This window comes from Verticillium dahliae, genomic scaffold (assembly GCF_000150675.1).
Source record: "Verticillium dahliae VdLs.17 supercont1.5 genomic scaffold, whole genome shotgun sequence".
NCBI lineage: Eukaryota > Fungi > Ascomycota > Sordariomycetes > Glomerellales > Plectosphaerellaceae > Verticillium > Verticillium dahliae.
Window position 1 is genome coordinate 746,000 of NW_009276938.1, and position 24,346 is coordinate 770,345.

The following is a 24,346-nucleotide window of genomic DNA, read 5'->3' on the forward strand; positions in this document are numbered from 1 at the left end:
ATTCGCCCTTAAACTTATAAGGTACTGTTACATGAGGACTGGGCAGCCATGCACCGGCTGACCATGTATCTTCGATTCGATGCGGCAGAGGAGTGGCAGCATGGACGGGTATTATCGCAGCTGGGAAGCGCGCATCACATCGGGAGCTAACACGTCTCGTCTCCATCTGCCTCCACGCCCATGCGCCCATCTCACGCAGATCCGTCCACTCATCCCCCAGAGTGGTCCCAAAGCGGTATCGCGTCGCCTTCACCGCTCCTCGACTGTAAACCTCGAACAACACGCCAAACCCCGACATCGACCAACCAGCACTGCGCCATGGATGCAGCTTCGTTGTATTGCGGCGGGCAGCAGCGCAAAATTTTCTCGAAATGTTTTTTTTTCTCGGTCCTCGACATGAGACACGACCCTCCAATGGCCCTGCTCCCACCATGGTTCGCCGCCGTCACGTACGTGGGCCGGGCGAATTGGTGCAGTTCGTGGCGGCGGGAAGACGCAGTAACGCAGAAGGCAACAGGGAGGCAGGCAAGTAAGACGAGGCAGCCAGTGCATTGACGCAGCAGGGGTCCCCAATCGGTCGACTTGCCTTTGCATTTGTGCCGACTTACCTTACCTCCCGGCCGCAGTACACTTGTCCTCTCGTGCGTAGCTGTCTGACGATGCCGCCCCATTCAGCATCCACATCCACACCCAGCCACTCACTTTTTTTCAGCGGCTTCTCTGCAAAGACGAGTCCTTTCAAGCGGTCAGACCCGAGATGGGGCGCAAGGCTTGACAAGGCATCCCTTCATCGCCCGTGGCGCTGCCTTCAGGTTGGAAAATTGGGTCCGATGAAGACAAGGCGAAACTGGTGCTGCAAGTCACGGTACGTAACCTCCAAGCCGGGCCAAGCGGGCACAGAGCGGGAATCGTATCGACACTTTCAAAGGCACGACATAGGACGTAAATAGGGCACCTCGTGGGCAGGACCTTATTACCTCGGCTGGTAAACTCGTCAAGGGTGGTGACTACAGGTTCTCTCGCAGTTGTCCACAGGTATGGGTCACCAGTCTGATCTCTAAGCTTCATCCGCGGAAGTATGGTTGTCGCATGGTAGTTGTCAAGTACCGGGGCCAGAAAACACCTCAATAGACATGGATCTCCACCGCTCTCCGGTACAGAAGCGATCGAAGGCCAACCCGTCTGCTTCCGACCCGGCACCGGCGGCCGTGGCCGGTAGTGTTCCAGCAAGGGCCGAGAGGTGGCCAAGCTGCCAGTGGCCGCCACTGTCACGGCGATGCAAGCCACAATGTTCCTGAGGCGGAGTGTGTCGACGTCGTTAGCTTCATGGCCCAAGATCCTGGAGCCGACCAAGAAACGGGAGGCTGAACCTTCACAACGAGCCGTTCCTACGCCCGTGGCTTCTCAGACACGCCGTGCTTGCAGGACCAGGCTCGGAAACAAGCGGGTCCCAGGACCGGAGCTCACCATACGCGATGATGAGCTGAACAATGCTACCAGACAAAGGTATCCGGGCTGGTTGAGTCGGCCTCGAGCATCTTGGTGCACCCTGATGCATTCTTTGTCTGGCAAGACAGTCACCTGCCCCCTAAGCCCTCGGTTTCGCTGAAAGCACTCCGCTCTTGAGCCAAGGCTCACATTTTAAGGTTCCGAGCATCATAGCCAGTTGCCCCTGATCATAAGATAGCCCATGGGTAATATTGCCACGGTAAAGTGACACCTTTCACCGTCCCAACCCTTCCTGCATCGTGTCCAGAGAATACCCCGCGCCGCATCATTGACGTCCTCCCCTTGTGCCTCACCACCGTATCCGCCGCTTCTGCCGACCGCCAAGTAAAGAGAACGCAGTGGAATGGTGTTCACCAGTCGTCAGCCCCTATACGCCATGCCCGTCACGCAAACCTTCATCATCCGCACGCCCATGCCGGCATCCATCCCGCCCGCCACCGTCCTCGCCCACCTCCACCAGCACGGCCCCGTCTTCCGCGCCAAAGACTCCATCACAGCCTGGGACGCGATCCCCGTGCCGTACGCCTCCATCGCCAACGACCCGTTCTTCCTCCCGGACGCCGACAGCATCGCCGCCTACCGCGTCCGCGAGACCATCCCCATCCTCGGCTCCGTCCGCGCGCCGCTCCGCTTCCCGGCCGTGTTCCAGAACGGGCCGACCGGCATGCGGGTCAGGGTCGACGCGCCCGGTGGCGTGCGTGTCTGGACGCAGTATATCGTGCGGAAGCGCGGATCGGGCCCCCTGGGCGAGAAGGCGCGCGGCGGCGGCGAGGAGACGTGGTCTGACGGGGAAGACGACGCCTCGGACAGCAGAGGGTGGGAGATGGTCGAGATCCTGAGGATGCAGGGGCCCCGCTTGTTCATGCCGTTCGCTTCCGGACAGGCGAAGAAGACGCATCAGGACAGCAGCCGGAAATTCATGAAGCAGCTTGTTGACGCCGGGCAGGGCAGCGCGCAGGTGACGGAAGGCCGGGACGTGTGAACCATTGCTGCTGCAGTGAAGAGAGCCAGCGTATAGAACAGCGACAAACACGGTTCTCGACATGTATCTCTGTTGCTGATTTCTCGTGTCAATTCGTCGCCAGATGTTGGGGGTTTGGCGTGGTATCTATGCTACCCATTTCCGTTTTTCCATCTTCTCAATCCTCTCACAGCTTGGCCTCGTCTCTGCCATGCAGTCAAATCGTATAGACGAGCTTCCCAGCGCTCACCTTGCCCTCCTTCATCTCCTTCAAGCCAACCAGCACGCCCTCGAGCCCCTCGCCACCGCGGTTCGCGATGACGCGGATGGGCTTCACCTTGCCCTCGGCCAGCAGACGGCGACTGAGCTCCCAAAAGGTCTTGCCAAACTCGTAGTTCTCCTTGACGGCCGGCTGGGTGCCAATGTAGGTGTACTCCTCGCCAAAGATGGTGTAGTACAAGCTGAGCTCGACCTTGATCTTGTCGTTGACCTCGGCGACCTTGGTGCGCGACACGGGCAGCAGCGTGGCAATGTGGCCGCCTTCGTCTGCGAGGCAGCGGGCCGCGATGAGGGCCGACTCGTTGGTGGACTGGCAGTCCCAGGCGTGCCTGAGCTGGCCGTTTGTGTAGGCGCGAATGTCGTCGACGAGGGTGGGCGACTTGTAGTCGAAGACGGCGTCGGCGCCGAGGGACTTGACGTAGTCAAAGTTGTGGGGCGAGGCAGTCGTCACGACGGTGAGGCCCGAGAGCTTGGCGTACTGGATGCCCGAGATGCCCATGGCCGTGCTGCCGCCGTAGATGAGGATCGGGAACGGCTTCTCGGCGGGGGAGGAGGGGAGGGGCAGCTTGAGGGTTTGGTAGAGGCCTTGGCCCTGTGCATCTCGTCAGTCGCCCATTGGATAGTGCACACGCGGGGCCAGAATTCCCTGGGAGATATAAAAGGAAAGGATGGGGAGGGGCTTACAATGGTGGATACGGCAATGCCGAGCGTGGCGGCCTCCTCATCGCTAATGTTGTCGGGTGTCTTGATCTGCAGGTCGCCCTTGACGGCAATGTAGCGCGCAAAGCTGCCGTCCGTCTCGCGCAGGCCATTGGAGCCATTGACGGGTCCGCAGATGCGGTCGCCCTTCTTGAACGCCTTGGTCACGCCGGAGCCGACCTCCTCAACGACGCCGGCGTAGTCGCAGCCGACCCAGCTGTTCTCGCAGGGCATCTTATCGGCGAGGTCAACGTGCTTCCAGTCGGTGGGGTTGATGGCCACTGCCGTCGTCTTGACGAGGATGTAGTCATTGGCGGGCAGCTTGGGGATGTCGACGTCAACAACCTGGGCGTTGCCCGTGGCGACGATCTTGACGGCTTGGTTGGCGGGCATGGTGGGCGATGTTGTGGTGGTGTTTCTGCTCAATGCTTACTGCTCAATGCTTAATGCTCAATGCTGGAAGAATGGGAAAGTTGGTAGTTCGAGAGTCGTTTTCGAGAAGACGACAAGGGAGCAGCCGTTGCCTTTTTTGTACGAGGACCATGTTCCATAACGTTGTCGCGGACTGCCTGATTTCAAATCAGACATCCACTGTCAGCAGAAATCGGATTTAACCCCGCCTGTGATGCGGCGACCAGGTGAGCGCCGAAGCCAGTCGAAGTGGCCCCGTGGGGTGGCACCGGCGGCGGGATCGCCTCATTGACTCGAACTGTCCCTCGGCCCAGAAGGGAGTAGATGTCACTGACTGTACGCCGCCCTACGCCGCCCTCCGTGTGGTCGGTTTTAGCCAGTGGCCTCGGCAAGACGTCGAAGCTTTTGCCGATCATCGGGTTTCCCGACAATGCCTATCCTTGGGCGAGTTGCTGATTGCTCGTCTTGGTTCCGCCAGTGTATCATCGTTCCAAGCAGCATGAGTTGTTCTCAAGCTCAAGTGCTTCTCGCCCACGACTGCCAAGCTTCGTGGCTTCAAGGTTAGGCGTTGACGGGAGGCGTAGAACATACTGAGGTAATGTGTGGTACCTTAACGAAGTACCGTAGCATGCATGCGTGGGGCAAGCGTGGCCCCGCATCCACGACGGGCCATGACGGGCCATGACGTTCAACCCGAGAGCTCGGACACAAGGGTTGCGACTGCCCTGACCAAGTCCAAGCAACACGCGTATCGGTGGCCGTCAGCCAATGCTGACACGACAAACTCACCTTGCAATGGGATCAACGTAACGTTCATTCAGCGTGGTATCTATGTAGAAACAAGGCCATCTATCGTCCAGAATTCACCAATCCGAGCCCGAGCCTGAGCCCGACACCAAGCCGGTCCTCTCGAATGCGTTGTGCCTCTGTCCCACCCGAGTACCCGTTTCCAAGCCCCCCCGTCAAACAACGCCGGGTTCATGGTAGGTAATGACAAGTCGTAGGTCCTATAAAGGGAATCGCAATGAAGAAGGAAAAAAATATGTCGTCGTAAACTTGTAAGCGACCAAGAAGCCGCGTCAACGGGTGGGGCCCGTAAGAAATCGATAAGGCCGTCGTGACCAGGATGAGAATGGCCATGAAACATCAGCAAGTCGCAAACTTAACGCAACGCAACGCAACACACGAGACCCGGAATACGAAAGAAAAGAAAAGACGAGAAGAAGAACAAAGGCACACCTAGCGACCGCCATAGTCGCTCGCATAGCCCACCTCGCCAAAGTTTTGGCTCACGCCTCCGTCACCGAATCCCGTACCCGGGCCGCTGACGTATCCGCCTTCTTCGCCCTCGTAGTCGCTAGCATCAAACGAAGACCGTCCCGAAATATCGTCCTCCATGCCACTGTTGGCATCCTGGCCTGACCAGTTCATGCCCGCCAGTGCAGGGTATTGCACCAGCAGGGCTTGCGGCAGCCACTGGCCGTTGGGGTCCATGGGGTAGCCAGGAGGAGCCTCCAAGCCGCCCATCTGGGGGGCCGTCATGTTGTGCGCCATGTTCTGCATGCGCTGCTCCTGCCAGACACGGTTCCTCTCGACCATCTCCTCGTCGAGCAACGGCTTGATACAGATCCGACCAGCTTCTGACCTGAAGTGCCTGCCGAGAGCGTCGGCACGAGCAAACCGCCGTCCGCAGCCCCACTGACCGCCGGCTTTGAGATCGCCCTTGCAAACAAACTTCTTCTCGCCCGAGTGAAGGCCCTCGTGACGTTTGCGATCGTGCTGGCGCGCAAAGGCCTTGCCACACACGGTGCAGACAAACGGCCTCTCGTCCGTGTGGGTCCGCAGATGCGATCTCAGGTTGTACGCGCGAGTAAACCGCTTGGGACACAGGTTGCACTGGAACGTCGCCGGGTGCTTCTGGACTCTCTTCGCGTTGCCACTGTCCTGCGCATTCTGGTACTCTGGGTCTGCCAATCGCAGGGCAATCACGTTGTTGGGCACTGCAGATGTCGACTGACGCCTCCTGGAAGGACTCGTGCCCTGGCGGTCGAGAGGTGACAGAGAGCGCGCCGCGTCTGATCGAGGAGAAAGACCCGAGTTCATATGAGGGGAGAGGCCCGCGTCTGAGTTGCTGTGAAGACGTCCCACAATCACGTTTCCTCCGCTGTTGAACGGGTCCGTGACGGCGCGAGGGCGCGACCGCGGTCGTCCTGCAGTTGTTTGGTCAGTTTGGCGTCTGAGATGCTTGCAGGTTCATGAAGGCTTACCTCGCTCTGGTGGTGTCAACGAGTCTTGGTCCATGGGGGGTTTCGGTGGTTCGAACGAGTTCTGGCGAGCTGCTGGCGCAAACTCAATATTGATCGCGGGAGCCATCTGCGGCATTTCAGGACCGCTGTGCTGCTGGAGCGTGGGGAAAGCTTCCGACGACTGCAGCCCGCCGTATGTGCTGTGATTTGCCATGCCATAGGTCGGCTGCTGGTGGAGATCGGTCATCGACTGGGGAAGAATGCGCGGCGACATGGCCGGGCTATGCGAGGGGCTTCGCGACGCCTGAAGGTTCGGGCTGCTGTGGGTAGCGTCGGAAATGGTGAAGCTGTCGAACCCCTGCATTGAGGAGAAGAGGGCAGGGTCGGTAGGGCGTTGCATGGGCGAGTGGTTCCCGATGCCCTCGAAGCTGTCGGAGCTGACGAGGTTCGGCGATGGCGCAGCCGACGAAACATCAGAGTGTGCTGAAGGGCTTCTCCTATGGCCCTGGAACTGCGGCTGGGTCCAGTCGCTCATCTGGTTGGGGAGAAGGGCGGCTTCCGGGCCAAGTGACGCATGCCGTGAGTGGGTGCCCGGGGGCGACGAGAACTGGTGTTGGTTGAAAGAAGGGGAGTGGTGAGCAGAGCCGGGTTGGTGAGGATCAGGGTTCAGCATATGGGGAGGCGTGGGGGAATGATGACTCTGGGGCATGGCCATCGCGCTCATGTCGGCGGGATTGAGAGTCGGGTCGAAAAGAGGCGAGTTGAAGTGATCCCCCTGGCCTGGACTGTTGGCTGGAGGAAACAGAGAAAAGTCGTTGCCGGCAAAGGTCGGATCGAGGAAGGCCTGGCTCGCTTGATTGCCGGCGAAGCCGGTCGGGTCGTTCAGGCTGGTCTGTCCGAATGACTGACCAGGCTGCTGGCTGTTGAGGAAGCTACTGCTGTTGTTAAAGGCTGTGAAGTCGGGATTGGACGAGGTGGCTCCGCCGGCGAAGGCTTGGGTGGCAGATTGATCCAGACCGAGACCGAGACCGATGGAGGGCTCATTCTGGGCCGGGTACGGAGCGGGGGACGTAGAGTGTTGTTGTTTTATATGAGGCTGCTGTTGGTGGCCGGCAGACGGGGACCGCCCGCGATGTTGAGCTTGCTGATCCATGGTTGGGGACGTGTCGTGAGTACGTCAGGTCCAAGAGCGACGTTGCGTGAATGTTGCTGTCTTTAGAAACAAAGTATGTTGCGGTGCGAGGCAGTTTGGCAGTCAGCCTTTCCAGGGACGGCACCGCCCTGGGGCTGTGCTTAGGCGAGTCGAGTGGTGGGCGCCGGCGGGGGGTCGGGGAACCTTGGCGCGCGTGCTCTTGCGATCGTCCTGTGATAGGCCGCTCGGGAGCTCTGGTGGACGCTGTGAAGCAGAGGTCGAGTCAGAGGAATGGTCTCTGTCAGTCGTGCTAGTCGTGAGACAGGTCTTGGGGCGCCGGCGGTCGGGGTGCTTTGTGAGGGAGAGGGCCGGAAATGGTTGTGTGACTGGGGACTCGTCGGTGTGAGTTGGGGAGGAATAAATGGCGGGGGGGTGACGGATGACACGAGACGAGTCGAGACAAGACAAAGCGAGGCGAGCGGCGGCCGGACGTCCTTGCGCGGATTTGGGGAACTCGCCAGTAGAAAGGACTTTGCTGATGCTGGCGCGGCGTCTCAAGAGCGTAGTGCAAGAGAGTACAGAGGTGCAGAAAGCCCAGTGTGTTGGCGCCTGACGATTGTGCTGGTCGCTTCGAATGAACCCAAACAGTGACGGGACAGGGTGGGCAAGTGCTCGCTCGGTACCTAGGTATGGTGAGGAGGGGTTCCACCCTTTTCTCACCGTCACCTACTCTGGTGCTGGTTTTCTGATGCAGTGTGCGCCGGTTCCCAAAGTGGATGGTGCCCACAAGGCTGTGCACGTTTGAGGTACGCGGTACGCTGTCAATGGTGGTGGTGGTCGTGGTACTTATTGGGGTATTGGGTTCCCTGGTCGATGGGGGAGTGGTCCAAGAATCAGGTCTCAAAGAAACAAGGCGAGTTGGAGCAAAGACCAGTCTAACCACCTCGGTTTGGTGTGCGATGAGACAGGTACATGTACCACGATGATGTCTTCTTACTTGAACGTCGAAATACACCTTCTGTTTCGGACCGGATTGGCACGGACTAGTCGATGCCAAGGCCTTCTGGGCCCCTAGGGTAGATGAGCGCTGGAGCCTCGTTGGTGACTGGATTGATGAAGCACTGTGTAGGTGAATGCGCACAAATGGGTCGCGGATAGACCGAGTACAACTAGGTAGCGGCTTGGGGCGTTATAGTTGTGGTACTGACGATGGGCCTGCGAGGGGGGGGAATGTGCAACAGGGAGAGCGATGGTGGGAGCAGTGGTAAGCGCGGGGTCGATGGTACTTGGGGAAGCAAAAGATTGGCGCTCGTGACTTGTGACCGACTGGCGGGCGAAGAGGGGAGGTCCCAGATACGCTGTTGTCGAAAACGCCGGGATGAAGATGAAGGTGATGGAATGCACTGAGGCCGTGGAAGGTAGGTACTTCGCTACCTCACCTAGATAGGTCCCTTAGGTAGGTAGGTGCCTGCTGCCCTTCCTCAGAGCACCTAGATGGGGTTGGGAGCAGAAGTCTCGGCGTGCGGGAAAGTCAAAGAGATGTGCTTGACAGTGCGGTACCCAGTAAAGCACTCAAGTGAGAGACGAGATGAGACGGGCTTGGAGATGAGATGACGAAGTAAGGGGACCCTGTCAGTGTCTTGGTAGTGTCGAGAGCTTGATCGCGCTGGGCAAGGTAGGAGATGGGATATGAGCGAATGAGTGGGTTTAGGACATGGGCTGCCTCCGTGCATTCGACTTAGCAGAGCAGTAGCCCATCCATCGCCTCAAGGGCGAGACCTCGCTGACTACGGCATATCGTGCCTAGGTAGGTAAGGTACCTAGGGTACCTAGGTAAGGTAGGTAGTAGTAAGGCGCTGGCATGGGACGAGTCCACGCGTGGAATGGGTAGGTCGGCAGGCAGCACGGCAGGGAAGTGAAAGGGGGCACTTGATTACTTTGACTTTTTGGACGAGAGATTGCCTTGCACAATTGCCTGGTCTTGGCAACGGTAGCGCCTGACAATAGGCCAGCACGCCCGCGATCTCTTGTCCTCGCCCGAGGCATCGACCATCCGTGTGGTGTAGTGAGATGAGGCGGGACGAGGCAGGAACAGCCGGGAGGGGTGTGCGCCTGCTTTGTCCTTCACCCATGCCTTCCGTCCGAGATGACACTACGCAGCGCTTATGGCCTGCCTGTCTGTGTAGGTACTGTAGGTGATGAGGCACGCTCTGGAAGCCCCTACTCCGTACCCATGGCCAGTCACATGATGCAGCGTTGTCTACTATGTACTATGTACATACCTACCTAGGTACCTAGTATGAACTCTGTCGTGTCGTGCCAGACCCTGCTCACTGGCAGATACCGTTTCCTCGTTCACCAATCGACTGTCTTTGGTGCCTCGCCACGCGCAACCTGCGGGAGGCACAGTCATTAGCCTCAACTTTCAGGTTCCAAGCTTGGCCACCGGGCACCAAGTTTCTGGGCTGGTTGGAGCGGGCGCCTGGCTTCCAAGAGCCACCTAGGTACCTACCTATCCAAGAACCTTACGCAGGGCAGGTACCTACATGTACCTTCCCTGGTCCAGCTCGACGGCAAAACGGCCCACGGGGACATGCACACCCCCGTCGACGACATATTCGCATGTTGACCCAAGATCAATCCATATTCTTCAATATGCATTTGGCACAAGCCTACGAAGACCAACACACCCCAAACCTCACTACCTGGGCGAGCTACTCACCAAGCCAGCCCTCCTACTACCTCTGCGTCAACATGCATGGCTGGCTTTCGAGCTTGGGGTTGTACACCGCTTGTCAACTGGTCACCGAGTCCAGGGTCCAGCAATGACTTGTTCAGAGTCTGCACAGCCCCGACCATTCGCGGCCCGCCTACGTACAGTACTACGCGATGACCTCACCAGCATTCCCATCAACCCCCAGCGTCGTGAGCCGGGAACCGAATGTCTACGAGGCCCCTTTGTCGGCATCTTCGTCGTGAAGCTTCTTTCGACCCGCCGTGTCCTGGCCAATGCAACTTAAGCTTGTTTCGACCCATCCGACACGTTTCAGACAAACTCGTCGAGCTACGCGATTCGGCCGTCCCACACGGCCCCTCCCCTATAGATGGCCGGCAACGGCGTGGCCTCATCTGTGGCGGGGTTGCATGTCGCCTGAAGCTCTCCTCGACTCGACCACCCACCTGCCTGTCCCGGGGTTATTTATAGAACTGACGCCATGACTGCCCGCGGGGTAACGGTAGGGGCAATGTTAGTGATTGATGAAGCATCTCCAGGGTCTCGTCCCGGGCCGTGTCCTGCCCGCCGTGTATACGATTTCCTCCTCATGACTACGGTAACGCACATCTAGGGACAGCCATTATCCGTCGAACCATGTGGCAGATCGCGCTGTGTTTTGTTGGACCGCGTTATCGCCCCCTTGGAGATGCTCGGGCAGTGCTGCCAAGATAACTGTCGATCCCCCAGTCGATCTTCGCGTCTGGACCTGCGGCTTCGTGGCAGGTCCCCAACCCCGCGTCGCGCCCTCGTTATTGGTGCCTGCCTATCATGGACTGAAGCGGAGATGTGCTGGATATCGGACAAGTCTGCCTTACCTCTTGGCAGTTGTGGGTTGATCACCAAGTGTTGATTACTGGCACACAAAACTCAATGCCATGATGGTGTCTCGGGCAGTGCAGCACCGGTTCTCCCACGACTTTAAAGGATACGATGATGCCAAGATGCGTTGATGTGTATCGTGACAGGTGATAGGAGCAGTTGAAAGAAGCGGTGACCAATTGGCCATCCCCAAGTCTTGATCATGGCCATCTGATGAAGGCAGTTTGCAGATATTCTACACGGAGGAGGGCGCGTCCAGCGGCTAACTCCTAAAAAAAGCATCAAACTCCCCAGTCTAATGGTATCATCGGTTCGTGTTGTACAATTCTGCCCTGGTTCCTTTTTCTTCCGATACTGACAAAGAGAACCTGCCAGTGAAGTCCCTAGATGACCTCAGCCCTCTCGTACCCAGCCGGCTTGAGAGCTGCTGCCGGCTTGTGACCGTCTTTGTACTCGCTGGTGAAGGGATTTGGGTCCTCATTCTGGTTGAGGTTACTCAACGTGTGGTTGACGCCGCGGTGAACAGCCTCTGCCAATATTGTTGTCAGTAAGAGATTCGCGAAGACCGCTGCCCCAAGAAAAAGTACTGACCATCAGCTCTGATGTATAGTATGAGATCACGCATCGTTCTCTTCCCCTCCGGAATGTTCCAATACTGCACTGCCAGGTCGGGAATGTTAAAGTTGGGATCCGACCACTTGGGCAGTTGGCCTTCCTCGATCTCGCGGATGCAGCGCGAGTACGTGTGCACGGCCTCCTCCTCGAGGTAGCCGACGAAGCGATGCGTGATTTTGGGCGAGACGAGATACGACAAGAACATGCCGTTGAAGAAGACGCCCTGAGCACCGATGAGCATGACCTTCATGAACCAGCCCGGCTCCGACATCTTCATAAAGGTCAGCAGATGCATGCGCTCATTGTAAGACTCCTCGAGCAGCGTCTCGATCCAGCCGTTGTCGCGCTTCATGCGACGAAGGCTGCCGAGATGGCGGAGCATGCCAGCGACCATGCCTGGGACTGTTTGGTTGGACGTTAGCCGATGGTGGTTCAATGCTATACTAATAAGGTGAAGGGATTCCGTACCTCCTGCTATGCTCTCCAGGAAGATGAAGCGTACGAGCCACTGTGCCTCTGTCAAGGGCTCATTGGCCACCACGGCGGTGGTGGGATTCTTCTTGTCAACCTGCTGCTCAGGCTTCAAGCCCGTTGCGCGGTCCATCGTCCACCTGGCGACGCGCACAAACTTCCACGCAGCCCAGTCGCCCCAGGTCTCGGGGACGCGGTGGCCCGGCACGACGGCGAGCATGTCGGCCTCGGAGTAACCCTCGTGCGGCCATGCCGGCGCCGTCTTGCGGATCTGTTCCGTCTCCTTGGCTGGGAAGAAGTCACGGAGGCGGGAGGCTGGGGTGCTCGAAAAGTTGCGCTGGGAGGACGGGCGGTAGAGAGTCGTCGTTCGCAGGGTTGCTGGGTGGCCGAGGATGGAGATATGGCCGCTGCTGGACAAGGCTACAACTCTTGCGAGTTGGGCCGCTTGCCGAGGGGCACAGAGCTTGGTGGATGTTCTTGCTGAGAGCATGAGTGTTGGTGTTGACACAGGATGGGACGTAGTATGTGTCGTACAGGTAAGATGGGTAGTCAATGACGATATTGAATGATGATGTAAGTCTTGATGGTGTACGACAGTCCAGACAGCACGATGCCCGAGGAGGCTCAACGACTTATATACGGCGCCCGCGCCATCACCGTAGAAAGCCTGTGTCCTACCCAAGATGGATAGACTGCAAGGCCACACAGGTCATGAGGCTCCTTCGACCACACAACCCAGGAACGCGGGCACGAAGAACGGCCGGGTCTGCCATTCTGACGCAAATTGAGATTTTTCTCCTGTCAAACCCCGAGATGGAGCCCCAAAGACCATGGCCTCGATACGAGCTGAGCACGGGAACAACCACCATGGCATTTGGCAGTCGCCGTCCAAGGGTTTCGTGGCAGTCGCCGTATTGGGAAGTATGCGACGAATGACTCTTGTTTCCTGTCGGGACGTGTCGGGACAGCCTGTCACAGAGAGGGAGGCTTCCGGGCTATTTTCGTGCTGGTCGCGCGACCGCGCATGGCGCTCCTCCTTCTCCTGGTGGATGCGCCTGGCATGTGTCATTTTTCGCTGACCTGATCGAGGCGCCCCGGGCCTCTTCGGGGTTTGATGACGGGCGCACGACGCCGCCAAGTGGATGGTTATTCAGCGCAAACGGGAGCAGTCGTGTCACTGCTTTCTAGAGGCTCTTGGCTCCGCGGCGGTTCGGGATGGCGGGAATAAACACATACGCTGCACGGCCTCGAAAATGAAGCGGCCTTGGGTGTACCTGGCCTCACGGGTCGTCAATCCATATTGGTTGGCTGTACTTTCGCGAGGAACGAGGAGCGATGCGAAGAGCATTTCCGGTCATCATGCAGTGAGAGTGAGGCTGAAGCAAAGTACGAGATCAGCTCCATGTCATCTTTCCTGTCAGTCGACATCATCTTTCCGGTCAGCATAGTGAGTTGGCCGTGTCTCAGAGCGTTCACCGCGATCACATGTACAACCTTCTTCGCTGTGGTCCGCAGACCAAGAGCAATGAAAGCGGAAAATGTCCATCGAGAGAAACGTGTCAAAAATTCCCTAGCCAGCCGAAGCCAACTAGGAGTGGTCATAGGTTATAGTTTTCAACTAGCAAAAACACGATCTCGGACGAATCCTCACTGATACGCGTAAAGCCCTTGCACTCAGATAAAGAAGAGAAAGAGGAAAAGAAGGGCAAGAAGAGGTGGGGTGACCAGAGCAATTTATAGATGAGATGGGGTCCTGCAGCTAAGGCGCTCAACGCAATCAGCGAGTTGTGGAGCGGAAGGTCCGAGCTTGCATCAGTGAGTCACTGCGCTGTAGTTACATAGTACAGGCGTGGGATTTGGCCTCACGGGGGAGGCTTAGGCAGCAACACAGGCTGATTGGGCTTTGTGGTCGAGTTCGATAGGGCTATACACTCTGGCTGTTGAAGAACAACGCTTCACTGACTGCAGGGGTGGTCACCGAGTCGAAAACACCACGATCTTCGTGATGCCCTCACAACCCGCCGTTGGGGATTGGCCTCAAAAGGCCTTCATGCGAACACGTTCCATTCCCTTCCTTCATCCCGCACAACTGGTCGGCGAAAGCGGCCCCCCCATGCAAGCAATCGAGCGCAAGCGTGCCTGGCCCGGTGGAGCTCGGCCACCTACCTTGCTGCAGCAGCCCGCCAGTGCACGCGCGCACAAACAAACCTAGCCCAGAGGCACATGCAAACCTGTCATTGTGCAGGGGGAGCGAAAAAAACCAGGACACTGTTGATCGAGGGGTTGGAGGGGTCATCAGCCCAGCCGAGGTGACGTAGTTTAGCTGTCGAAAGGGAACCGTGCCTCCGTCCAAACTCGAAGAATCCCCCGTGCGGGCCTTTTGCGCGCCTTTCCCACCCCGAGTGAGGGGCAGGTGCATTATTGTTTCTTTTGGTGGTGATGCATTTTCAAATCGCCCTACTTCATTTTCTCGTCGTACTTCGAGACCGTGGTGGTTGGTCAGGTCATGCTGGCAGGTCAACGTGCGGTTTGGTGTGGTGGACGTCGATCAGAGGCATGGGTACGGACGGCATGGGCATCTGCATTTCTTCGCTTCGGGCAGTTGGTACTGTACATGTAAAGCCAGTGCTGGCTGTGCCATGTGTCGTGTTCAACCTCGAGCATAGGCGTATCATTGTACAGACTTTAGGCACAGAATGGGAGACACAATGACGGCAAGGGGAAGGAATATCTGGTCGGAAAGTGAAACCTGTCGATGAACCCCCGATCGCTTGTTGGTCTCGTTGACGCGCACTCACATCAGCAGGAAATTGCTTTGCTTCAGCTGCAGCTGCAGCAGTCACAGTCGCGTCGCAACCGAAACCAGGCAAGGGCACATGGCCATTTAGGCCAGGGTAGGCAAGGCAGTCACAGTTACTGCCCTGAATTTGGGGGTCGCGCCTTCCGACTCGTTCCCGTCCGTCGCCTGTCGCCCGTCGCCCGCCTGCCTTTTGTCCAAGCCTAGCCCGGACGGACCCTCCCTGCCCAAACGCCCCTTCCCGCCCGCCTACGCTCTCCGCCCCCTTTCGCCTTTTGAACGCCAAAACCTAAGTTTCGCCCTCTCTCCCAACTTTTTTCCCCTCCAACCTCAAAGGAAATTTCGCCCTCGATACTATTCCTGCCTCACCAGAACCCTCTTGTCACCAAAGACACCCATACTCGACACACTCTCGCAAACTACACAAACCAAACCTGACATCATGCCTGCCAGACAGTGGGGTAAGTCCATCACCACCGGCTTTGCGCGCGCGCACACAAATCCAGACGGTCCGCGGCAAAATGTCGTTTTTCTCCTTGCCAAGCAGATCCCGAGCCATACACAACCGCGATGCGCTCGCGAGACCTTGATTGCATCAAGGACCTGGCTAACCACCATTTGCCCCTCACAGAAGACGAGGAGAGCGACAGCAGCGCCAGCGGCTCTGCCTCCCCCGTTGCCGGTGCCACCCGCCGCAAGTTCGATGATGAGGAGGGTGAGGACAGTGACGTATGAGCCACTCTTTGACGCTCCGCTAAGGCCTCCAAACTGACATGGGATACCAGGTCCTCGAGTCTTGGGATGCTGCCGAAGACTCCGAAGTAGAGCGCGAGAAGGCGAAGAAGGCCGAAGCCGCCAAGCTCGCCGCCGAGGCTGAGGCCAAAGCCAACAAGAAGTCTAAGGCGCAGCGCATCAAGGAGCGCCAGGAGGCTCGCGCCGCCGAGCTCGCCGCTGAGGGCGAATCTAGCGACGAGGAGACTGAAGCCCAGAAGCGTGAGCGTCTTCGCCGTACCGAGAAGGACTCCGACATGAAGCACGCCCAGGACCTCTTCGGCGACGTCGGTACCGTCCCCGCCGGCCGTAAGGCCACCACTGCCGGGGCCGCTGTTGCTCTTGATGCCAGCGACCCTACCCGCACCGTCAACATTGCCGACCTGCCCCTCTTCAAGCCTACCACCAAGACCCAGTTCGAGAACCTCCGCAACACCCTCGTGCCCATCATCGGCGCCCACTCCAAGAAGGCCCACTACGCCATCTTCCTCCAGGAATTTGCTAAGCAGCTGGCCAAGGATCTTCCTAGCGATCAAGTCAAGAAGGTCGCCTCCACTCTCACTGCCCTCAGCAACGAGAGGATGAAGGAGGAGAAGGCTGCCCAGGGCGGCGGCAAGAAGACCAAGGCCTCCAAGAACAAGACGTCTCTTGTCGCCAACCGTGCTGATGTCATTGACACCAAGACTTACGAGGACGATGGCTTCGGAGAGTACGTCACCCCCAGGAACATGCTTTTTTTTGGTCGGAAACCTTCACGTGCTAACCCTCATTGTCAGTGATGATTTCATGTGAAAGGGTTGTTCAAGTTCTCAGAACTTCTCCTCCCTCGTCGGCGCCCTGCTCCGAGCACCTCCCCCTGTACGACTCGCAGCTCTGCCTACCCGCTGCGCGCTTCGTACGACGCCACATCAAGCATCAAGCGACTCAATCAAAACCGCCGACACTCCGGCGTCGCTGCCCACGTGAGCATCCTCTCCCGCGCCATGCTGAGAGGAAGGAGAATAAGGAGGTCTGGACTTCGCCAGGGGCCAGAGGACGTCGGTGGATGAACGCGGGAGTCGTTCACCAGTTAGTCGTTCCGTAACGGCGGCGGCAGCACCAGTAGCAAGGGGGACATCCGAAGGGGTCGTCTAGTTAGTCCTTTTCACAGGCTCATGCGCCAAGTGGCGAGCATGATGGCCTAGGGCACTTTGTTTTACCCAAAAGTAATTGCGGGGGGGAACGCTGAGTATGGTTACGCAAGCTATGCTTATATGCCTGGTTATGACGAGATGGACAGTCTACAGAGTAGGGGTCTAAGCCAAAGATATGAATCGCTTTCATTGCTCTAAATGTGTGTGGACGACCGAGTGAAGTAGCAAAGATGGACTCGAAAACGCCGGGTCCAGAACCAATGACAGACCAAACTGGGATAGGGTATTTGTGTTGAATACTGCCATGGGCGAGACGAACAGACTGTTGCGAGACAAACAGACTGTTGCAGCACTGACAATTTTAGATTCAGAACCGTCTCAGCCGAAAGGTCACTTCAACAAGATTCACAACCAGCCACAGGTGTAAAGGGGTATCATTTGATATATTCCTGCCCCGCCTTGCCCTTCTCTCCCTATCTATCCATACACATCCAAATCATCAACGGCAAACGCGTACATGCCGGGATTTCACCACGTGCCCCCTTAAAACGAGAAGTCCAAAACGCCCCGAACCCCGAACCCCGGCCCCAGCAATGGTCTCGCCCCTAGTTCCGTTTCCTGTATCCTGTCGTGTATCCACGACTCGCACCCATGTGTACAACACGCAGTCGCTTGGAGAGGAGTGATGAAGAGAGAAATAAAAAGACGACATGATGACAACAGCGCAGCGGCTCGCCAAGTTGCGCAAAAAAAAGACGTAGTTATAGACAGTAGCAGCAGCAGCGGCAGCAGCTTCAGACAACATTCCCGGCCATGCCCATGAAGAGGGCATGCACGGCCAGGCTGAGTGTCCAGAAGCCGACCTTGCGGAACCGGCGGACGCGGCTCTGCTGGTTCTCGACGTCGCGGGCAAAGGCCTCGTACGTCTCGGCAGACAGGTCGTCCATGAGACCGCAGTCGAAGACGGTCCAAGAGCCGTCAAAGTCGGAGGCGCGCTTGACGATGCGGCAGGAGATGGGAATGTACGTCTTCTTGGCGTTGATGTAGGCGACGATGGGGCGGACGAGGGCCTGGTTGATGTAGGACATTTGGTTCGTGAAGAGGGGCACGGCGGCCTTGACGTCGTTCATGTGGATGCGGAGATCCATGATCAGGTAGCGGCGGTCGTCTTCTTCGGCTTCGCCGGCGTTCGCGGAGGACTGGTCCCCTGGCGTTGAGGAGTTGGTCGTGGCCATGTTGAACCACGAGCCGGTGCTGTTTTGGCTGTCGGCGGGTGTGAGGGGATCTGACGCAATGTCCTTCTGGAGCAGGCGCAGGCGGTTTGAGATGACAATCTCTTCGAGCTGGTCGTAAAAGTCAGACATGACTTTTGTGATACCCTCGTCGGCGTCGACCGGGAACATGACGTCAGCGACAATGTCGACATTGCCCTCGTAGATCCAGCCAAAGGGTCCGTCGACGCCACGGTTCAGGTGGTCGAGCTTCATGCCATCGATACGGAGACGGCTAAACTTTTTCCATACATTCTCGTCGCCCAGGCTCTCCACAAGGTCGCGGTTGTCGCCTGCCATGGCACCATGCACTTGTCGAGGGTGAATAGTGAACAGGGAGCCATCATACGATCCTGACATGTGCGTCGCAGAGAGGAAGTCGTAGAAGAGCCAACGTTTCCGAAGTTGCGGCAACTCAGCCGAGAAGATGCTCACAGAGAAGGGGCGGAACCCCCCTGGCTGATGAACCGTCACTAGGACGTCCTCGAGCTTGAACGAGTCGATTTCGAAATCGCCCGGTTGGTGCTCGTGTCGATAGGAGAGGGGGTCCACGGGCTCGTCGGACCAGTGAACTGATGTACGATCTACGACACCACGCACACCCTTTACCTCGACATCCTGGAGGAAGCCCTTGCCGTTCCACCACTTGAGGAAGGACAGCGTGACATTGACGTTGGCGATGGTTACGTCGAATTGCGTGTAGTTGCCGTCATCTTCAGGCGTCGCTTCGGCATCATGTTCGTGCTGACGTCCGGCGGCTGCGACCGCAGCAGCGCTGGTAGATGATCCCTTGCTCACAGAGGACTTGATCTGCCCGGGTCGTCGGGACACAAAGACGTTGCGGAAAGAGATGACGCCGTCGTTCCATTTGGGAACAATAGCCGACTCGAAGACGACCGTGACGCCGGCTGATTCGGTCAGGGAATCGCCTACCCAGCGAGCGAGAGTTTCTGCAGGCCATGTTAGTCATTGTGAGCTGTCCAATATGGAAGGCTTCGACGGCTTACCCTGAGCAACCACTGTATTAATAGACAGGATGCAAAGTGAGACAAAGGTCGTGGTACCGACGAGGATCCAGACCAGGTGCCCAAAGAGGAACCAGGAGACAAAGGCCCCCCACTCGTCAATATTCCAGGGTCGCATGCTCCTGATGGACGCCCACTTGAAGCGAACGCCGAATCGTTCCCAGAACCCATTAGCCGCGGCCAGCAGCTCCTCTCTCGTTGGCCTGTGCGGCATCTTGGGCATGTGTAGGTATTTCGACATGGTCGTAGCGATAGACTCGGGGTCATCATGATGGTGTTCGGGGTTGACCGGCTTATTGGGATCGGGCGGCTTGGGTGTATCGTGCTTCAAAGGCTGCGATGCGCCGCTTTTTTTGCTGTCGACGTCCTTACTGTCGCTCTTCGAGCTGCTGTACCTCTTGCCCTCGACGCGGGCGCCTCTCCTGGCGTCGGTATATAGACTCCTTCGCCATGCGAGGCGCGCGAGTTGCTGAATCTGGGCGTTTCTAGACAGCCCAGTCGATGGTGCCTCAGACACGACATTGCCAGGCGTTGCTACCGCGCCTGATGGAATAGAAGTGGAAGCATTGGTGGTCAGGCCGACTAGGAGCAGACCACTGCTCGTAAAACTTCTCTTCGTGAAGGCTCCGTTCGGACCGGACGACTGTGCAGAGGGGCGCTCGGTATGTATCGGTCGTCGACTCGAGTATTTAGGTGTGTGATTTGTTGCCTGGCCAGCACGGAAGCCAGCGACGGCGAGTCTCGCAGGGCTATGGAAGCACGGGGCTGGCAATGATGGTTCGAATACTGAAGCAAACAAGCGGCGCCCGAGAGGAACCGACAGCTTCGACATGTCTTCAGCGCATGACTTTATTTTTTTTCGTCTTCCGATCAAAAAATGCAACTCTGGAACGAATAGCGAAATGAAGCGAAGCCAGTGCCCCAGAATGAGGAAGTGAATCGTCTTAGAGGGAGGGCATAAGGATTGTGAGGGGGGTTTGCTCATGCAGATCCGGTTCCAAGCAGTCAGTCAGGTCAGGTAAGGTTAAGCGTCCATGACGCGCTACGGATGCAGCATGAAATGGCGAGCAAGGGCCTTGGTCTGGCGGTAGCATAGCAGGTAGGCACTGAATGGGGCGCTGCTGCCACATGAAAGTCTTTGCTAGCTCAGGCTTTTGCACCTTGGGGGCGCGGGTGTGGCTCGTGCACTCTTATCGATAGGGCGACACAAAATTTTGGGAATGCAGCGATAATCCCACAGCAGAGCGAGCAGAGATCTTGGGCCTCCACTAGACTTGGGCGGTCAGGGTCTGATCTAGCGTCTGCAATCACTCGACAACCCACGACGGCACACCTGCTCGCACCTACGACGACGACGACTGCAACTACGACGCATCAGACGAGCGACACTGACTGTTGACCCACGGCCCAAATACTCCCATCTCCCACAAACAGAACACCCCCTCCCTCCCCCGCCATCATGCCTGCGCCAACCGCCCTCAAGGTGGTCGACGATACCCCGCCATCGACCGTCCCTCTGCCCGAAGCCAACGACGAAGAACTCCTTCTCGACGCCCCCGACCTCCCCGCCGAAGGCGACCTGATTCTGCAAAAGGTTCCGAACGATGAGCACACAGTCGACATGATCATCGACGAGGAGAACCGCCCCCGCTTCGCTCCCGGCAACGACATTGTAAGATGCCTCCCACTGAACCCCATCTAACCAATCTCTGCCACCAGGCGCTGACCACGCCCTTTTTCACAGTCCACCTCCAAAGAAGTCCAGACACGCAAGGTCCCCATCCCGCCGCACCGCTTCACCCCTCTCAAGACCAACTGGATCAACATCTACACGCCCCTCGTCGACCACCTCAAGCTCCAGGTCCGCATGAACCCGCGCCGCAAGTCCGTCGAGCTCCGCACCTCCAAGCACACCCTCGACGACAGCGCCCTGCAAAAGGGCGAGGACTTTGTCCGCGCCTTCACCCTCGGCTTCGACGTCGACGACGCCATTGCCCTGCTGCGTCTCGACGACCTCTACAGTACGTGCCTCCGCCGCTCGGCCGTCCCGCCGATTTGTCCGGTTCTTCGCTAACAGTGTCCCTGCAGTCGAGACCTTTGAGATCAAGGACGTCAGGCAGGTCATGGGCGACAATGCCCAAACAAGAGCCGTCGCACGCATCGCCGGTTCCGGCGGCAAGGTCAAGGTACGTTCAGATATCCCAGAGAGCCAAGGAGACCGCTTCTGTCACAGAACCATGACCAGCAGCATTCTCTGCTGCGAGGGGATTAGGTCACGAAGCCAAAAAGAAGAATCAAGAAGGAAGAAAATGCTGACCGGATTACATAGTTTGCCATTGAAAACGCCTCGCGCACGCGCATCGTCCTCGCCGACACACGCATCCACATCCTCGGCTCATTCAAGAACATCGCGCTGGCCCGCGAGTCGATCGTCTCGCTCATCCTCGGCAAGCCGCCCTCCAAAGTCTACGGCAACCTACGGACCGTCGCGGCGCGGATGAAGGAGCGTTTCTAGGCTGGCTTCGTGGCCCACGACCCCCTTTACGTTTGCGTTGTTCTTTTGGGGGGAGGGGCCAGGGGAGAGGGGCCAAGGGAGGTCTTGGCTGAGAGGCCCACGCCGAGTAGACGAGAAGGATGACTATGATCTAGCAAGAGTATGCATGTCTGCTCGCTATTGCATGGAGGCACGAGATGGGTCCAGGATTGGCGTTGGGCGGGAACGGGAAATTTTCCCACTTCGTTTTTTTTTTGTGCTTTGATTTTCTTACTGCATGTAGAGCCACGGATAGGAAAAAAAGCTATCATGACAATGAACTATTCAACAATGCCTTTTCGTCGTATTCTGTGTTCAGTCTTTCCTCCTCAACCTTGTTCATTCGTCAAGACAGCCAACTCATCGATCACCGAAGTGAGTTCATCAAGTAATTGAAATCATCGACTTTTAATCATGATGCCTATGATGCAGCCTCTATACGTGCCTACCCCTAAAGACTCATACAAATCTCCGCCCGTCTTCCTCGGGGCAAGAAAAAATCAAGGCGAGGGGGGGGGGTTGGCAGAGAGAAAAAGGGGGAACCGGCGAGCCACCGCCCGGATGCCTCGCCTGCAACAAGTCCCCGCCCCCCGGCCACCGCGCCCCCCTGCCCTCATCTGAGTCGTGATAATTACGCCATGAATCCCGGTACGCAGCAAGCCAGAGCAGCGCAAACTTTACTCCTCCTCCTCCTCCTCCTCGGCGGCGCCCTCCTCTTCCTCTTCCTCATCGTCGAGGCTGCCGCTGGGGATCTGGTACAGACGCAGCATCGACTTGTTGGGGTCCTTGACGAGAATGTACTTGCCCTCCTCGCGCGCCAGAATCATGTCGGCGATGGTGCGGACGATACCCCAGCCGTTGGACAGCGAAAGGTTCATCTGCGAGGCAAAGTCGCGGGGCTTCCAGCCGACGACGCCGAGGATGACGTGCTTGTCGTTGGAGCGGGGGTTGACACGGGAGACGAAGCTGGAACGTATTAGTATGGTTTGAATATTCACAGACGAGGGGGGAAAAACTCACCCGAGCTTCATGACGTCGGACTTGGCGAGGATGCTCTGCACCGTCCACCTGGCCAGCTTGCAAGAATTGTTCTTCATCTCGGTGGCGACAACGGCACCGCGCTGGCTGACCAGCTTCTGGCGCCAATCGAGGGCGCCACCGCTGCCCTGTGCCTTCGAGTCGAACTCGTTGAGCGCCTTGACGGTCAGGTACTGGTCCTCGCCGGAGATGGCGTTCTTCTGGACGGCGTCGACCTCGGTCCTGACGATAAGGTGGACGGGCTCCTCGTCGCTGGTCGAAAGGTCGAAGCGGCGGTACTTGTAGGCCTTGGAGGCCGGAGGGTCGGTGTCCTCGGAGGCGTTGTAGAAGGGGTTGCTGTTGGGCATGTCGACCTTGCTGTTGCCCTCGAGCACGACCTGGTTGGCAAAGTTGTGGTTGATGTAGGTGGCCTCCTCAGCAAGGGCCGACGGCTGGTTGACAGTGTCCTTGCTGCCCTCCGAGGCCTCGAGGGGCGCATCGGCGGCGTTCTCGTTGACCGTGACCATGTCAAGCGCGGCGTTATCACGCTTGTCAAGGAAGATCTTGTTGCCCTGGCGGACAATGACAACGTCCCACGAGTAGACGGAGCGCGGCGCGCACATGATCATGGAGAGAATGCTGTCGGTGGCGAAGATCTGAGCCTCGTCCTTCTCGGCGAGCTCCTGGATGACGGGGTCCGACGAAGTCGTGACGTTGTAGGCGGCACGGTCGATGGCCGTGAGCTTCTTCTCGGCGTTCTTGACCGGCGCCTTGTCGTAGGAGCGGTCGTAGTAGTAGAGGAAGGCCCGTAGCTGTCGACATCTCTCCACCCCTCGTCCGTCTCGAAGGTTGAGCTTGGCCCAGGCGGTTGAAAGTCAATCTTCCTCGAGCATCTTCCAGTCAGGGCGAATGTTGATGGAAGCGTCACGGTTGCGGGCAGGCTTGTCGTAGTCCTTCCAGCCGAAGCGACGGCCACCGCGGCCGCCAGCACCACCTCGTCCGCCGCGCGAGTCGAAGCCTCCGTAGCCGCCACGGCCACCTGCCGCACCGCCGCGGGTTGCCGTTGTGCGTCCACCGCGGGCATCACCACGGCCGCCACGAGCGCCGCCGCGGCCGCCGCGAGTGAAGACGGCACCACGACCGTACCTGGTCTTGGTGCTGTCGCGTGTGTTGCTGACGACGGAGAAAGATGACTCGTCTTCGGCGGGAGGGGCGTTGAAGGTGACGGCGTGGCTCGCGCCGTACACTTGTTGGTCTGGAGACTGGTCAGCGGTCTGCTGTGGGGTGGTGGTGTAGATTTATTGATCATGTTTCCATGCTGCTTACCCCTGTAGTTTCTGTTGTACTGCTGCCTTCCACCACGGCCGTCCTGGCCCTTGCCGTCGGCAGTCCAGTCGGCCATGCGGCCCAGCTTGTCGCCCTTGGAGAAGGGCGCATAGGGGACGCCGTTCAGCGTGGTGTCGCTGGTGACGGAGGGGCCCCAGCCATCGCCGGCGGGGCAGTTCTCGACGAGGGTAACCCAGTCGACGTTCTGCGCCATGATGACCTTATCCACGGGGGTGATTTGGAGATGGGATACGGTCGGTTCGGTGGTGGGTGTGCAGGTTCTCGGAAAGTCGGACGTTCGTCGTGGCGGCCCCTCGTCGACGATTTTCGCAGTTCTCAGTTCTTTTGGTGGGGTGAGCTTTGTGGGGCAGGGGCGGGCAGCCGGGCAAGTGAGAGCGCCTTCTTGCGCACCTGCGCACCTTCCTGTGCACCTTGCTGCGGAGTCAGGCCTCAAAGGGTATGCGCCTGGTGGCAGCCGGCGGCAGCTGCACGCTGTTTGCACTCTAGCATTTCCAGATTCCCCGTCAATACCATTTCATACGACGGCATACACGG

The 24,346-nt window shown here is 58.1% G+C and overlaps 8 protein-coding genes across 8 annotated transcripts; 3 read left to right on the plus strand and 5 right to left on the minus strand.

Moving 5' to 3' along the window:
• Positions 1 to 1,885: 1,885 nt before the first annotated feature.
• VDAG_03206 (uncharacterized protein) lies at positions 1,886 to 2,491 on the plus strand (the record flags this gene model as incomplete). The annotated part of the gene is made up of 1 exon (XM_009657071.1): positions 1,886 to 2,491. One exon carries the CDS (start codon positions 1,886 to 1,888, stop codon positions 2,489 to 2,491), a length of 606 nt encoding a protein of 201 aa, XP_009655366.1.
• Positions 2,492 to 2,687: 196 nt separating this feature from the next.
• VDAG_03207 (TOXD protein) lies at positions 2,688 to 3,841 on the minus strand (the record flags this gene model as incomplete). Its single annotated transcript, XM_009657072.1, has 2 exons — positions 2,688 to 3,341; positions 3,434 to 3,841. 2 exons carry the CDS (start codon positions 3,839 to 3,841, stop codon positions 2,688 to 2,690), a joined length of 1,062 nt encoding a protein of 353 aa, XP_009655367.1.
• Positions 3,842 to 5,098: 1,257 nt separating this feature from the next.
• Positions 5,099 to 7,273, minus strand: VDAG_03208 (transcriptional regulator prz1; the record flags this gene model as incomplete). The annotated part of the gene is made up of 2 exons (XM_009657073.1): positions 6,127 to 7,273; positions 5,099 to 6,069 (listed from the first exon to the last, which is right to left on the minus strand). The coding sequence occupies exons 1-2, from the start codon at positions 7,256 to 7,258 to the stop codon at positions 5,099 to 5,101; spliced, it is 2,103 nt and encodes a 700-aa protein (XP_009655368.1). The 5' UTR covers positions 7,259 to 7,273.
• A 3,942-nt stretch (positions 7,274 to 11,215) lies between these two features.
• On the minus strand, positions 11,216 to 12,408 carry VDAG_03209 (alternative oxidase; the record flags this gene model as incomplete). The annotated part of the gene is made up of 3 exons (XM_009657074.1): positions 11,216 to 11,361; positions 11,424 to 11,849; positions 11,916 to 12,408. The coding sequence occupies 3 exons, from the start codon at positions 12,406 to 12,408 to the stop codon at positions 11,216 to 11,218; spliced, it is 1,065 nt and encodes a 354-aa protein (XP_009655369.1).
• A 2,749-nt stretch (positions 12,409 to 15,157) lies between these two features.
• On the plus strand, positions 15,158 to 16,278 carry VDAG_03210 (uncharacterized protein; the record flags this gene model as incomplete). Its single annotated transcript, XM_009657075.1, has 4 exons — positions 15,158 to 15,176; positions 15,347 to 15,444; positions 15,501 to 16,195; positions 16,263 to 16,278. The coding sequence occupies 4 exons, from the start codon at positions 15,158 to 15,160 to the stop codon at positions 16,276 to 16,278; spliced, it is 828 nt and encodes a 275-aa protein (XP_009655370.1).
• A 1,135-nt stretch (positions 16,279 to 17,413) lies between these two features.
• Positions 17,414 to 19,747, minus strand: VDAG_03211 (mitochondrial distribution and morphology protein; the record flags this gene model as incomplete). The annotated part of the gene is made up of 2 exons (XM_009657076.1): positions 17,414 to 18,840; positions 18,898 to 19,747. 2 exons carry the CDS (start codon positions 19,745 to 19,747, stop codon positions 17,414 to 17,416), a joined length of 2,277 nt encoding a protein of 758 aa, XP_009655371.1.
• A 627-nt stretch (positions 19,748 to 20,374) lies between these two features.
• VDAG_03212 (pre-rRNA-processing protein PNO1) lies at positions 20,375 to 21,430 on the plus strand (the record flags this gene model as incomplete). The annotated part of the gene is made up of 4 exons (XM_009657077.1): positions 20,375 to 20,587; positions 20,660 to 20,936; positions 21,004 to 21,101; positions 21,245 to 21,430. The coding sequence occupies 4 exons, from the start codon at positions 20,375 to 20,377 to the stop codon at positions 21,428 to 21,430; spliced, it is 774 nt and encodes a 257-aa protein (XP_009655372.1).
• Positions 21,431 to 22,125: 695 nt separating this feature from the next.
• On the minus strand, positions 22,126 to 24,046 carry VDAG_03213 (eukaryotic translation initiation factor 3 subunit D; the record flags this gene model as incomplete). The annotated part of the gene is made up of 4 exons (XM_009657078.1): positions 23,792 to 24,046; positions 23,394 to 23,720; positions 22,469 to 23,306; positions 22,126 to 22,414 (listed from the first exon to the last, which is right to left on the minus strand). The coding sequence occupies exons 1-4, from the start codon at positions 24,003 to 24,005 to the stop codon at positions 22,126 to 22,128; spliced, it is 1,668 nt and encodes a 555-aa protein (XP_009655373.1). The 5' UTR covers positions 24,006 to 24,046.
• Between the last annotated feature and the right edge of the window lie 300 nt (positions 24,047 to 24,346).